This window comes from Echinops telfairi, unplaced genomic scaffold (assembly GCF_000313985.2).
Source record: "Echinops telfairi isolate 266 unplaced genomic scaffold, ASM31398v2 ScPeMD7_3;HRSCAF=10, whole genome shotgun sequence".
NCBI lineage: Eukaryota > Metazoa > Chordata > Mammalia > Afrosoricida > Tenrecidae > Echinops > Echinops telfairi.
The window spans coordinates 9,183,948-9,199,660 of NW_022103899.1; the positions used below are offsets into that span (position 1 = coordinate 9,183,948).

Below are 15,713 nucleotides of genomic sequence, written 5' to 3' on the forward strand. Positions count from 1 at the left end.
AGCTCTCTTCACCACATTTGCTTATGCACACGTTTGTCTTCAGTGGTTGTGTCAGTAAAGCGGGCACCCACTGATATGATTTTCAGTTCGTTGATGTCTGATAATTGATCCCTTGTACACCTCATGGTCAGACAGGTGGGTGTGCTTCTTCCATATGGGCTTTGATGCTTCTCAGCTAGCTGGCCGCTTGTTTGCCTTTAAGCCTTTAAGACCCCAAACTCTATATGCCTTTTACACACTGTTAAGAGAAATTCATCAATACCAAATGAAACAACTCAATAACAGTAATGGTGGGGCTCAAGGTTGCATGGGGTTGACTGTCATGAAGGGTGATACAACAAAACGCTTCACAAGTTCTATCAGAAAAGAGCCACTTTCGAGCTGCACTGACACCCGGTGCTGCCTTCCTAGGGGGGGGGGGGTTGTTGCTACTGCTGCCTTCAGTCTCATCAAGAAGCTCCTGGACTGCCCAGCTCTTAGCACATCAGTGCAAGGTTCTCTGTTGGAGAAGTTCTCAGAATAACTACCTCCTCACGTGGCTGTCTTACCAGAGAAATGCCCAGGATGGCCCCTCCCTGGGTTTTTTCCCCCTGGCACACATACACCTCTGCCACCCCAGGGTTTTCTTCTGAAAAGCAATTCATGCTCCAAAACAGAGAACCGAACTGTCGAATAGGAATGAAAACTATGCCGTGAGCTCTAAAGTAAGCAAATGCTGGTAGTTTGCTTTGTTATGTTGTATCTTTCCTTTTACTGTTGAACTGGGAACTGGGATGGTTTTTTGAAGAAATGTCATACATTAATATTTGCAAAGAATAAAAAGACAGATATTGTATGAAACCATTGCTATCAAGGCAAACACCAACACAAAGACAGGCAGTGGTTCTTAGGTCAATCTGATATAGGTAATGGAGCAATAGGCTGTCTACTTCCTATCACTCTTCTATCACTTCTTTATTTGTATGAGCATTGAGTCACTGGATCTGAGTTAGTGCACCCAGTGGTGTCACCTGGGGAGGTTCTCTCTGGTCACAGTTAATTTTTTCATACAGTTTTGTTTGAACCTCGTTTTTGATGATGTCTAATTTAAGAGAACAGTGGGCGGCTGTAAACTTTTTTTCCTGCTGGGGGAAAATGCCGCAGAAACTGTTTTGATGTTGAACACAGCTTACAAGGACAGCGCTACAGGAAAAACTCAAGTGAATGAGTGGTTTTCTCATTTCAAAAGAGGTGACATGTTGATTGATGACAAAACTCATTCTGGAGGCCCATCAATTTCCCAAACAGAAGAAAATGTTTACTCATAGTGCATTCGGAGTTTGTTCCACCGGGTCAGACTGTTAATCAAGCTTTCTATTTAGAGGTTCTGAAAAGATAGAGTAACAATGTGTGGGAGAGCGGTGGGTGTGGGGGTAGAAGGCCTAAGTTGTGGCAGATGGGGGACTGGTTTTGCCACAATGACAAGCACCTGCTTACACAGCCATTTCAGTGTGCCAGATTTTGGTCCCAAACAGCATGCCTTTCTTGCCACATGCACCTGACTCCTCTGACCTCACTCACTCCATGCGACTTTTTTTTGTTTCAGCAAATGATGAGGGACATGATAGGACAGCAATTTGACAATGGAAAAGAGGTGAAGAAAAAAATGAGGGAGGTGCTGTCAGCCATCCAAACAAATGAGTTGGGAAAATGTTTCCAAGAATGGAATTGCAGATCTTACAACTGTCTGAAGTGTAATGGAGAGTACTTTGAAGGTGATAAGGTTGTTTTGTAAAAATATTTAAGCACATAGCTTTGAAAAAAAATTCCATTTTGGGGGGTATGCCCTCATATATCATAAAGACCGGTTCTCCCGTGGAGACCTCACCCCAGCTGGGGACAGCTCCTTGTTAGAAGGGCAGGAGAGGACCAAATAATCCATGCCAGATGGCAGCACCCTATGATAGTCATCCCTATGGAGTAGGCATGCCTACATTCATTCATGTTCAATATACAGTACTCTAATGGAAAGTCATGACCAAGAGGATTGGGGCTGGGGGGTGTCTGTCTCAAAGAAGGGTGGCTTGCCCTTTAGCAAAACCCTTGACATTGTCTTTATGGTCTCCCAAGCATGAGAACCTGCCCAGTACTCTTGGCTAATCATGCATGTTTAACAGAGTTTCTTTTCAGTTCTTGGGGATCTAGGATTTTATAGATCTTGTCCTTTAGAGGTGTACAGCCTACCACATAGGCCACGCCAGAAAGATCTGAGTTGGAAAACCCACTAAATGAACCAGAATTTACTTTGAACACACCTGCTGAAGATTAAAGGAACTAAGCTACTCCTTTGAATTTTAAAGCTGTAACACCCCAGGAAGAGAAGAGGAACACTACTATCCTAAGATCATGGACTAGGTTCAAACCTCTCTGGTTGACTTGTCCAATAATAGGTAAATTAAGACCACCATATGTTTGACACTTTCACATTTTCTTATCTTTCTAAGACATGTATTAGCTCTGCAGACATTGTTCTGCCATAGGGGATGAATGTTAATGAACTTTTGTACTTTGTATCTAACCCTCATTATTTTCTTAAACAGGATTCAGCCTCTTACGTTTTTGAGATGTATAATGGAACATCCCATGTAACTTAGTCTAAAACACTTTCCCCTATACAAATATTTTCCCATCTCAACAACATTCTAATTTCTATGCCAGCAGTTAGTTTACCAATACTATTATTAATATTATGATTAAAAATGGAGCCCTGGTGATGTCGTGGTTACAAGTCAGACTATAATCACAAGGTCAGCAGTTTGAAACCAGCAGATGCTCCTTGGGAGAAAGATAAGGCTTTCTGTTCTCCTATAGAATTATAGTCTCAGAAACCCAACGGGGCAGCTCTGTGCTGTCCTTTAAGGTCCCTGTGAGTTCAAATGGACTCAATGGCTGTGAGTATTATTAAAATAATAAATGCCCCATGGAGGTCATTTATAGTATCCTCCAAAACACTGATAATGATGTCACTGAGAGGAACAGGAAAAAAAATATATATAAGCTTAGATATAAGAAAATAGTTTGTTCTCACATTTAACTTAAGAACAATCAGTTTTAGGATGTTGTCCTTCTTAATACTTAGTCTTGTGAAGGGATCACTGAAGATAAGGGTACTATGGCAAAGTGTGGCAAAAAGATCAGATGGTGTTCTTCTATCAAAAAGTAGAGTGACTATGGTCTTAAACGATTATCTTAAAACAAGTAGTGATCTAAGTGAGGTGACAACTAAGCCCATATGGAATGAGCACATCAGCTTGTGTGATCTAAGGATTATATATATAACAAAATCCAAGATCAGAGGAAGGAAATATTAAATTCTGAGTATCCAGTTTGTAGATACAGATGACAGTGAAAGCCAAGTCCATTTTCACAGACCCCATGAGGAATAGCCTCCATTGAATACCCTGGGGTCATTGAACAGTATGTTAGTCCGGGTAGACTAGAGAAACAAATTCATAGACACTCATGTGAATAAGAAAGCTTTCTATACAAGAGCAATGGAATATTGAGAAAACATCCCAGCCCAGTCCAGATCAAGTCCATAAGTCCAATAGCCCATATGTCCAATACCAACCTATAAAGTCCTCTTCAGACTCACGAAACACACGCAATAACACAGAATTCAGGAAGATCACAGACTAGTGGGTTGGAAGTCTTCTGGATCCAGTGGTGTTGTAAACATCTCAGAACTGGCAGGGGCCTCTATGTGGCTTCTCCAGTTCCAGAGGTCTGGTTGCATCAGAGTAGGTCTATGTGGCTTCTCCAGCTTCCAAGGCATAGTGCCATGTGTCATGTCAGTAGAGCATCTCCAAGGGAGTGAGCTGAGAGAGAAAAGTGTCTCCCACCTCCAAGAAGGAAAATACAGGAGTTTCCAGAATTCTCAGCAGATGGCATGCCCGCAGAGAGGACCCATTGGCTAGGACCTTATTGACAGACTAGACTCCATGCCTTCACTCCTAATCCTCTCAAGTCCCAAATTGACACCATATTATGTAACTACCACACAGCCATGGGAAAAGCCCTGGCCACAAGCAGAGTGCATCAGAAAGTGAATTATTGCAGCTGTAGTTAGGTTAAAATTTAACATCTTATTTGTTTTCCCTTTAAACCCACTCCTAATTTATCCTATATTTTGATTTATTATTTTCTCTTTTCTTTTGAAAAAAAGTGTAACCAGTGTCATTGAACAAGTTGTATAGAAATGGTTCAATGAAAACCTAATTGGCTGTGTAAACCTTGACTGAAAACACATTACATTTTTATTAAAAAAAAAAAAAAGAACACCCTCTGGATCAACATTTATTGAAGAGAAGGCAAAGAAGCCGGATTGGGCAAGTGGAAAAACTAAGCTGTTATGCAGGTCCTATGACAGGATCAGTCAACCCTATGTTGGGCTCTCATGATACAATGACCCTTCAGAACTGTCCTGTGTTGTGTTAAGATGGCTAGACATTTATGCTCCCACATGGACAATCAAGGGAGTGGGCTATCCCCTAAAGAGTGTTATTTCAGGCATGTCTAACGTCCCCCTTTCTGAAAGTGTTGTCAGGTGGCAGGTATCAATTCATTCATGGGCTGCCTCAGCTACAGAGAGCTGACAACACTTGCAGTAGGGGAGATATCAGGCATGCATTGACGGATGAACTGGGCAACAAACATCACAGGGACCACCACATCATTCCAGTGGCTTGCCATCTTGCTCAGAATAACATCCTAAAACCCATATCAGTTCATCTTTGTCCTAATCTTCTATCCCTCAGTCACATTAGTCACCCTGCTGCTCCTTGGACAGCCCCACTTCTCATCAAGATAAGTAAACTCTGATCAACAATTTCTGTTCCTTCCGCCTAGGAATCCCTACCACCAGGGTTGATTCAAGTCTCTGCACAAATTACACTTATTAGAGTGGCCTTCTCTCGTCAATCTATTGCAAATAGAACACTATTCTTTCACTCTGTTCCCTTACTTTATTCATTTATATTGAGTACTTATTATGATCTACATGAACACGCATTTACCAGCACTTAATCCTTGTCTGACACCCATCTCATCCAACTTGGGTATAAAACCAAAAGCCAAACTTGTTGCTGTTGAATTGAGTTGAATCATAATGACCCTATGACAGATAATTACCCTCATAGGGTTTCCACAGCTGTCAATCATAATGGAAGCAAAACACTACATCTTTCTCCTGTGGAATGGGGTGGTGGATTTGAACCACTGACCTTTCAGTTAGCAGTCAAATGCTTAATTTCTGCATCACCAGGGCTCCAACTTGTACATAAGCTCTATGAATGTAAGGACTTTGTTTTTCTTCACTAATTTATCCCCTGTGCCCTAACAGTACCTGACACATAGTAGGTGTTCAATAAATACATGCTAACTACTCATATTTTGAGGGCGGAGCAGAATACTGTGGTAGTTACATAATCTGGTGTCAATTTGGGACTTGAGAAGATTAAGAGTGAAGGAGTGGAGTCTAGTCTGTCAATCAGATCATAGCCAAGGAGGCCTCTGTGTGGGCATGGCTTTCTCCCAAGAATTCTGGGAAATCTGGATTTTCCTCCTTGGAGGCGGGAGACATTTCTCTCTCTGCTGACTCCCTGGGAGACATTGCACCTGACAAGACACATAGAACTACGCTAGTGCCTTAAGCTGGAGAAGCCACATGGACGTCCCCTGAAGCAGCCCTTGGTGCTAGAGAAGCCGAGTGGAGACCCCTGCCAGCACTGAGATGCTTACAACGCCACAGATTTACAAGACTTCCCACCCACTGGCTTGTGATCTGCCTGCTTTGTGTGATTGCATGTGTTTCGTAAGTCAGAAGAGGACTTTATAGATTGGTATCGGACATATGGGCTAATATCAGACTTATGGACTTGATCTGGCTGGAATGTTTTCTTGATGTACAATCACCTTTGTTTAAAACTCTTTCTTACACACATAGAAGTGTCTATGAATTTGTTTCTCTAGTCTACCTGGACTAACACATATGCCATAGACATTAAAGACTAAACTTTGGACTGAAACAAACCTACATTTTGTTAGTGGTTCTAGACTTACCAGAAATTATTTGACTGCTCTGCATTTGGGTGTCTTCAGTTGTACACAAACTGTAGGCAATTCTAATTCCATCCACATCTTAAGCTTATGGTAAGATCAAATGGGGCAAATGTGTAAAGCAACTGTACGCACCTGGCCACTAAGAATCTAAACATTGCTGATAAACCCAGTACCAAGCAGGTAATAAGTGCTCAATAATTGGCAGTTATTTTTGGTCGTTGTTTTGATCAATTGTTATGCTTAATTGATTGATTCAGTGTTAGCATTGTTTTTTATGAACTTATGGTTGTATAAGTTCTTTGTTTTAGAGTGTCCCTATAAAATAAAATTTTTAGGATTTTTACCAAGCTGGTTGCAATGAGGTCAAAGTGGAAGATGTCCCAAGACCCTCATATTAACAACCACTCCTCTCCTCAGTGTTCTATTTCATGTCCCAGGGTTCCACAACTTGCTTCAACACCTCACAGAACTCACTAACCATCAAAGAAATGGCTCAGGTGGTTGTGGATGAGGACAAGTCCCAGATGTCTGTCTAGATGATTCTCTTCATTTTTACCAAATGGGCTGTTGACTCATAAGGCTAGGGAAGATGGTGAACAGGCCAGAGAGTAGGTTGTTGGTTCAAGTGCCAAGAGCTAGAGTTCTGGCAGAGGAAAGCCAGAAGCAGGACCAGAGCAAGAGAATGGACTTTTTCAAAATTGCTCGCTTGACTTCCTGAGTCCAGGGCTAGAGGTTTCATTAGGGCAGTAAGTAGTGTTGATTGGTGTTAATCACCAGTGACTTGTCACTAGTCTTCGGTACCTGCTCAGTCAGAAAGTGAGGCAGACAGAATGTGGTCACAAAGATAGGGTCTTGTCCAGCTCCAAGGCTTTGACAAAGGGTAGTTTTTGCCCTCGGATATTAAACATTTAGTGTAGGAGAACATTACTTCTGCTCATCTAGGTGGGCAGGGTCTAGTTTTAGCTCATCTGTGATCCCAGCTTCTTGCTTTTCTGTTGAGCAGGCTGCTGGTGGTTTGCCTATTAAGGGACCATCTCAAAACCAGAAGTCAGCTCATGTTTTAACATGATATCAAGCAAAAACGAAAACCAAACTCACTGCTGTGTAATCTATTCCAACTCAGTGTGACCCTAGATTGGGTATCTGAGACTGTCAATCTGTACAGGTGCATATACCCTGATGGTAAACCGATGGAGCGATTGGTGGGTTTGATCTGGGGACTTTATGGTTTGACAACACTTATCCCTTTGTGCCAAAGATAATGACCAGTCTGCAGACCACATTCCAAAGCAAGCAGAGGGTAATAATTTGAGTTTCACACCTCTAGTGGGGACTCAATTTATATCCCACATTACTCCTGCCTTGTTAGAAAACAGATAACTCACTCCAAAACGGGGTTATAATCACAGATTTAAGAGGCTAGAATTTACAATGCATCACAAAATGGAGGCTATGGCAAGAAGAGCCGTATTAAATAATTACACTATAGTTCTGTAGATGGCCTGGGCTGAAATTTCACTCTTCTTCCAACTGGGAGAAAAGGTTTAGCTCCACAATTTCAACAACAACCACAATGTTAATGTAGTGTTGGAGAATATGTTTTTATAAATAGAATTTCCTCACAGTCTATGTATTTATACATCATGTCAAATTCATTTAAAATTACACGTTAAGAGAGCTAAGAAGCATTACTACTCAAAGGAATATTGTTATCTCCTTTGCAAAACAGAGACTTCCTTTGTAACCAGATTATATAACTTATCTGTCGCGTAAACTTGAATGTGCCCTGGATTTTCTCCAAGTCCCTGTAAGGAAAGACTTGGTGCAGTGCTTCTTATGAACAGGGTGAATGTTTACTGCAGAAAAGCCTCTTCAGCAGCTATCAAGATGCTGAAAATGGAGCAGAACTTGGAGAGTCTGTAAAGTTTAAGTTCTTGTCAGTCTGCATACAGAAACATAATTTTAAGTAATTAAAATGAAGAAATCGGTTTCTTTTTCGGCTTTTATTTAAACATACACACACAACCATTTACCTAGGCAGTTCCCCTGGCATTCATGGCAGAAAGAGAAAGTGTGAAGGGCACAGGAAAGGAAGGAGAAGCAACATTGAACTTCTGCATAATTTCAGAGGAGCCATCTCTGAAGCAATCCTTTCAGGATTGATAGATAGTGGTCAATACTCTGAGCAGTAGAGACAGCAAGCAGGCCAGGGTGCACTGGGCAGCACTCCTCACGGCGGGAGGTGGGGTCTACGACGTCATCCCAGTGGCTTCCCATCTCGCTCAGAATAACATCACAGTCCCTATCACTTCTCTGACCTCATCCCCACCACTCCTTCAGAGTCACGTTAGTCTTCATCCCTCTAAAAGCAGGCGGCAAGAAAGGCTCCGCCAAGGAGGGAGGTTTGCAACGAGACTGCGCCGCCAACCAGGGCCGTCCACCGTCACGCCTGCTAGTGACGTCACTCGAAACCACTGCTTTTAATGAAACAGCGAAGAATCTCAGCTCTCGCTCCAACGAAGTCTAACTCCGTTTGTATAATAAAGCTAGATTAAAACAGGAAGGATAAGAAAAGTCGTTGGCATATGCCTGGAATCTGTAGGGATGACGCAGGTTTTGGACAGACCGAAAGATGAAACTGCACCCAATCAGCGCCCGTTTCTCATCGGCCAATCACACGCCAGCTTCCATCGACGCACGGGGGCAACTAAGCCGGGCATTTCTCCCTCCTGGCACCTGGCCGCTGTGGGACCTGGAGGAGGGAACCCTTCTAAGGGGGCATTTGTTTCCGGAGCAATAGGGACAAGCAGGTCAGCCTGTCTCTTGACTTGCATTGGTTCCTGCTCATGTAATGCACTCCCTTAACCAGGAAATTAAAGCATTCTCCCGGAATAATCTCAGGAAGCAATGCACCAGGGTGACAACACTAACTGGAAAGAAAATTATAGAATCGTGGAAAGATGCCAGAATCCATGTTTTGGAAGAAACAGAGCCAAGCAGTGGGGGTGGTTGTGGTTATGTGCAGGACCATAGCTTGGACCTGCAAGTTGGTGTTCTTAAGCCATGGTTGCTCTTGGGTGAGTACATTGATTTGCCACGAACTCATTGACTCCTATTTTTTGTTCTTATTTATTTTTTTACCATGTTTCTTTACTTTCCCCGTAGTGTAATAATCTATGCCGCCAGCTGTCCTTCTGAAGAAATGGAAATGTTTCCAAAAATGGAAGTGTTTCCATTTTGGGGTATGGAAGTTTGATTAGCTAGCTGGAGAGGGAAATATATTATCCTAGTAGCACATGGGACCAGCCAGTTGAATTTTAGAAGTTTTCTCCCAGGATTTTAAATTTTCTCTGGAGGAAGTTGGTATATTTTGGATCATAAAAGAATTTAGCCTTTTGATTTTTTTTAATCATCAAATTTAAAAGAATGCTTTTATGTAGCAAAGGTAACAAGTGACAAGCCTTAGTTCTAGAAAATCTAATATTTGAAATAAGTATGTGTTTGTTTTACCTGTTGAGCTGTTACAAACCATATGAATGCATACATTGAGCAAGCACATCCAGTCGCGGTGTCTGTTTATGGAGAGTTAAGTAGTAGGACGAGTTTCATTTCACAGGGAGAAGTCTGACAGTATTACTAATCCTTGTATTATGGAAAACCCAAAGAATAAATCGACAAGTCATTTATTCCTTATAAGTCTGAATTTCTTTATTTATAAATGAATAATGATGTAAACCTACTTTCAACTATTGTGCATTAATTTTTTTTTTTTTTTCGAAACTGGTAGTTTATTTTACATTTGATCACATACCAAACAAAAAAAGTGATGCAGGTCTAAGTAGGGAGATGATACGGTTGGCTACTGGCAGGACTCCCCAGCCTCCATTTCCCAGGGCAGGGGCCTGTGGCCCTGCTTTGAAAGGGCCACTGAAGACGCGCCAATTCTGGGCTCTCAGGCCTTCCTCTCACCCCTCTCCTGCAGAGCGGACAGGTGTCCCATGTTGGGCTGAGGTGACGGGGTAAGGGTCTCGTGATGCTGCACGGTGGCAACAATCCCACTCTCCACACTTGCTTGTTCCAGTGCCGGAGATCAACTCCAAATAACCCGGAGAGCGTCCGTTGTCCATGTTTCTGTCTCCGTGGGGTCTGCTTCAATGATCCACTGCTCAGGGAGCGGTGCTCCAAGAAGCTTTCTCTTGGAAAGGCTTCCGCCGTCACCACAGAATTCTTCTCGGCTCCCGATGCCCCCGGTGCCGGCAGGAGAGAAGTAGAACTGCGTGAAAACACCGGCATTTGCAGGGACAGGTACGCCGAACCCTCCAAACACGGGAAACGGCTGTCCGCAATCGCTCTCCCTGCATCGTTGATGACCAGGACACGGGCAGTCCGAGGCCACTTTCGAATGCAGGTCGCATTAATTTTTTTTAAAGTACTGCAGGCCATATTCTTGTCAATAACTAAAAACAAAACTTAAAAAAATTAATCAACAATATGTTAATATAATGTCATTTAGAGATAAATTAAGATTCATAAAGATGAAATGGCTTGGTGATATTTATACAATTAGGCCTGTGGGTCACAGAAAGAGTACTGAACTGGTTATCACTCCTATTAAGTATGCAGCGAAGTGGGGATTTTCTGCTCCATTTTACAAATAAGAACTGGGATTTCTACCTGGTTTAATAACTTGCCCAAGTAACACACTTTGTGAATGGTATAGCTGGGAATCAAGGCCAAATCTAATTGATGCCAAAGCACTGCTCCCTGTCCGTGTACTGGATTCGTTCAAATGGTCTGTGCTTTCAGACCTAATTTGGTAGGTGAGGTAATGCAATTATCCTCTCTGGTATTCCCCAAAGCCATGTGCGCAGGTTTATATTTCAGTTATGTGGCTTCTCTTATGGTAATAATGGAAGTCTTGGGTGTTGCAGACAGGTACACATGCTTGATTCTTTATCAGAAGATCGGCAGTGAGAACTTGGCCTGTGTTGCTTTGCCGAGAAAGACCTAACAATCTGCTGCTATCAAAGGTCCCAGCCTTGAGAGACCGGTCTTATGCACCCAAGCTCTTCTCTCCAACACCTGGGCTTGCCATGAATCAGGATCAACTCAGAAGCAATTGGTTCTCATTTGGGGTGGTTTTTGTTTATTTGTTTGTTTGGTGTTTTGCTGCTGCTGTTATTGTTTTAGTAATAATAGTATTGACTCATTTTGGTAAGGTTTTGGTGTATCATTCATCCTTCCAGAGGCTTCGCTGAACCTTAAGACTAGTCCTTCTGTGGTTTCCCTTCTGGACTAAGAAATGGGATACATCATCAGTCTCTGTGAGAGAGACCATTTTCCGCTCTGTTACAAGAACCTTGTTCCTGAGGGACCCATCTGAAATTCTTCTACAGGAATGATGCAGGGGCTGTTTCTGATCCGATTTGGTCTTCTCTTTGGGGGTTGAATGACCCTTTCACAGGGGTCGCCTGATTCATAACAGTAGCAAAATTACAGTTATGAAGTAGCAATGAAAATAACTGTATGATTGGGGGGGTCACCACCACATGAGGCACTGCATGAAAGGGTCGTGGCTTTAGGAAGGGGGAGAACCACTGCTCTAGAACATGGGCTGCTTTCAGGCTGTTTCTTACAATTCCTTCCACCTCCTCAAAGCGGTACAGCTTCCTGCCAGCACTTTTGTTTTTGGTGTGGAATAAAGAAAATAGAGAACTGTAAAAATGTTGTTTGTCTTTTATAGATAGTTTATAAATTCACACAGCTAGTGCATTTAAAAGTCTTACTTAGGCCCATGGATAGCTAATCATTTGATAAAAGATTATGGCAAATGACACATCTGCTCTTAGTGCTTAAAAATTATATTTTGACAGCACAAACCCTAGAATTTTTCTTAAGCCCAACTTTATAAAAATTAAAATGACCATTTCTTTTGGGTGGTAAAAAATACTGTTATATTGTTTATATCCATTTTTTTTTAAGAATTGCAACTGGTGAGATTTTGAGATCTTCTGTTTAATACTTGATGAAAAACTTTAATGATGTCATCAGTGGACGATTTCTATGACCTTCGTTCAATGTTCTTGGGAGGCAGCAGTTTACTTTTACATAGCAATTTATTTTATAAAGTTCTTTCATAAACATTATGTTACTTAATTGTGATTACAACTCATGCTTCTATATCTGGGTGAATATTCGCTCCAACAAATTTATATCACATTTTCTTTGGAATATGATTTCCCTCTTTAGTAGTGAAATAATTCTTTTTTAAATTTTGAGATGATGAAATAATTATTGTAAAGGATAATTATAAATTATTATATCAAATTTTATACCACATATGGTGCTTTCATAAGAAAGGTCTCAAAAAATAGAACAGGATTCTAGAGCTCTTATTTTATGATACTTTCACTATGCTTGCACAATGTTGAACTTCTTAGAAGTCTCAACCCTAATAGATTATATATATGCATTCTTTTTAAACCACTCAACTCATCTGTAACATTTCTATAGCACTGCTTTGCTGAAGTAATGAACAGTAGTAATTTAAGTCATGTTAAAATATAACTAAATTGTTACTTTTATTAGACCTCCTTCTTATTCCTATTTATCATTCCATTAACTTCTTTGTTATTATTTTTATTGTGCATAAAATGGACTGTTGTGGTTTTCCGTTTTTAGTATGAATTTTAACAGATGTCTAGGTTTGTATAGGAGCCCTGGTGATGACTTGGCTGCTAATTGATAGGATGAAGATTTGAGTCTACCAGTCACTCCCTGAGAGAAAGATGTGACAACTGTCTTCCGTTCAGGTTTACAGCCTTGGAAACACCTAAAGAACAATTCTACTCTGGGCTGTCGGATCCCTAAAAGTTAGAACTGACCGGTAGCTGTGGGTTTGGGAGATGCGTAAGACTTCCAGGCTTGGCGGATTAGGATTACATAGTGGGCCACCAGCCTCTCTACCAGAGAAAGTTGAGGCTCTCTGCTCCCTTAAAGTCTCAAAAATAAACGGAGCCAGTTCTACTCTGCCCTGCAGGGTCACTATGCGTCATTAATGACTATGGAAGTCAGGTTAGGTTGGTTTGGTGTAAGACTTCCTATAGGCAACTGAGCACACTCCTTTAAAATCAGGAAGTCGTTCAAATGTGTTAAAACATTACACAGAATAACACAGCACATACCTATCTACCATCCATATTTAACTCACATGAAAACTCTGTGGTAGGAGCCCTAGTGGCACAGTGGTTAAAGTATGTGGCCGAATGATTAGGTGTCTGAAACCACCCGCTGCTTCAGGAAACTATATGGCAACTTGCTTCCCTAAAGATTACCGCTGTGGAAACCCTCCGTGGCAGTTCTCTGACCTATTGTGTTGCTATAAGCCAGAATTGTACTAGACCGCAATGGGTGTGGGATCACTGAGGAGCCTGTGACTTTGGTATCATCCAGAGATGAACTGGGCAGTACACTTGCTGGCCTTTCTATGAGTATATAGATTCAGGACCCTTCTGTGAGCCAAAACAAACAAACCCAAAACCCCAACAATATAAAACCAACCCACTGCCACTAAAGTGAATTCGGACTCATCGTGTTCATACAGGACAGAGTAGAACTAACTGCTGCTTAGGGTTTCCAAGAATGTACTCATCAACCCACTGCTATTGCATCAATTTCAATTCAGAGTGGCCCTGAATAAGGTTTCCAAGCTATAAATCTTTACAGGAGGAGCTAACCGCAACTGTTTTCCATGGAGTGGCTGGTGGGTTTGAACCGCCAGCCTTGTGGTAAGCAGCCACACAGTGTCACCAGAGCAGCTACCTAAAGTCATGTACTAGAAGCCAGCTGATTTTCCAGCTAGGTGAAGTTTTTAAAAAGACAAGAACAAAATGCCCACAATTACTGGAAATGGTACCTATTTCAAGAATGCATAATATCTGAAATAATGAATGCCCTGTCGTCTGAATTGCATAACTTGTTTCAGTTCAACTGCTCTCCCCTGTGACCTTGCTTCTTAACTAGAGGCCGTTTTTAAATGTGAGTGATCTGATCTGGAAGAGATTGGAGTGTGGGTGGGATCCTATGGAACAACAGTATTGTCTTTAAACTACTGGGTGTTCCCAAACCAGCTGGCATTAGATCTTTTTGTGGGTGTTTGATTTTTAAAAAAATATTATTTTGTAAGTTAAAAAACTTACATGAACCCTTGATAATTTATAAATTATTATTATTTTGTCATGTCTCACACGGTCTAATGTCTCCCTTCACCCACTTTTCTGTTGTCCATCCCTAGGGAGGAGGTTAAATGTAGATCCTTATAATCGGCTCGCCCTTTCAACCCCACCTTCCCTCTACCCTCACAGTAGCGCCACTTTCACCAGTGGTCCTGAAGGGATTATCTGTCCTGGATTCCCTGTGTTTCCAATTCCTATCTGTATCAGTGTACATCCTTTGGTCTAGCCAGATTTGTAAGATAGAATTGGGATCATGATAGTGGTGGTGGGGGGGCGGGGGAGGAAGCATTTAAGAACTAGAGGAAAGTTGTGTTTCATCATTGCTACACTGCACCCTGACTGGCTTGTCTCCTCCCTGCGACCCTTCTATAAGGGGATGTCCAGTTGCCTACTGATAGGCTTTGGGTCCCCAATCTGCACTCCTCCTCCTTCACAATGATAGGATTTTTTGCTCTTTGATGCTTGATACCTGATCCCTTTGACACCTCGTGATCACAGTCTGGTGTGCTTCTTCATATCAGCTGTGTTGCTTCTCAACTAGATGGCCGCTTGTTTACCTTCAAGTCTTTAAGAACCCAGACGCTATATCTTTTGATAGCCGGGCACTATCAGCTTTCTTCAACACATTTGCTTATGTACACATTTGTCTTCAGTGATTGTCTAGGGAAGGTGAGCATCATGGAGTGCCAGTTTAACAGAACAAAGTGTTCTTGCATTGAGGGAGTACTTGAGTAGAGGCCCAATGTCCATCTGCTACCTTAATACTAAACCTACAAATATAAGCACATAAATCTATTTCCCCATCATCATATATAAATATATTTACGTATGTACATGCCTTATTTAGACCTCTATAAATGCCATTTGCCTCCTAATTCTTTCCTCTATTTCCTTTTACTTTCCTCTTGTCCCACTATGATGCTCAGCCTTCATGTGGATTTCAGTGATTTCTCTTGGTTACGGTGTCCTTGATCAAGACCTACCAGGCCTCCTACACCCTCTTTGCCCTCATCTTTGGATCACTTGTTGTTCCCCCATCCCTGGGTTAGTCAACACCACCTCCTTTCCCCCACCTCTCCCTTTCCCATGTCCCCCTGGAACCATCGGTCCTGTTGTTTTCTCCTCCAGGCTGTTCATCCAGCCTATCTTATCTAGATAGACCTTCAGATCTAATAACATACACAAAAAAACAAGATATAGCAAAACAAAGCGACCAAAGGAACAAAAATGATGACAACAACAACAAAGGCAAAAAAAAAGAAAAAAAAGAAAAATCTGTAAATAGTTCAAGGTTTGTTTGTTGACCTCTAGGACTGTCCTCCGGTCAAGTCTGATGGGGTGCCACGCCCTGTCCCCAAAGTCTATCCTTGGCACTCCCTT

General features: G+C 41.8%; 1 protein-coding gene, 1 non-coding gene and 1 pseudogene across 3 annotated transcripts in view; 2 read left to right on the forward strand and 1 right to left on the reverse strand.

Moving 5' to 3' along the window:
- The window catches only part of LOC101649167, a 10,836-nt pseudogene extending 2,210 nt beyond the window's left edge, over positions 1-8,626 (forward strand).
- Positions 8,627-8,809: 183 nt separating this feature from the next.
- Positions 8,810-15,713, forward strand: part of DUSP19 (dual specificity phosphatase 19) — a 32,476-nt gene continuing 25,572 nt past the window's right edge. Inside the window, exon 1 of one of the 2 annotated variants that reach the window (XM_030887284.2) lies at positions 8,810-9,176. In XM_030887284.2, coding sequence (XP_030743144.1) covers positions 8,951-9,176 — 226 coding nt within the window. In that variant the 5' untranslated portion in view covers positions 8,810-8,950. The remainder of the gene's footprint in view (positions 9,177-15,713) is intronic. The other variant, XM_045296113.1, reaches the window with a different exon arrangement.
- On the reverse strand, positions 10,374-10,509 carry LOC115872060. The gene has a single exon (XR_004047624.1). It is a non-coding gene; the product is annotated as a small nucleolar RNA SNORA71 (small nucleolar RNA).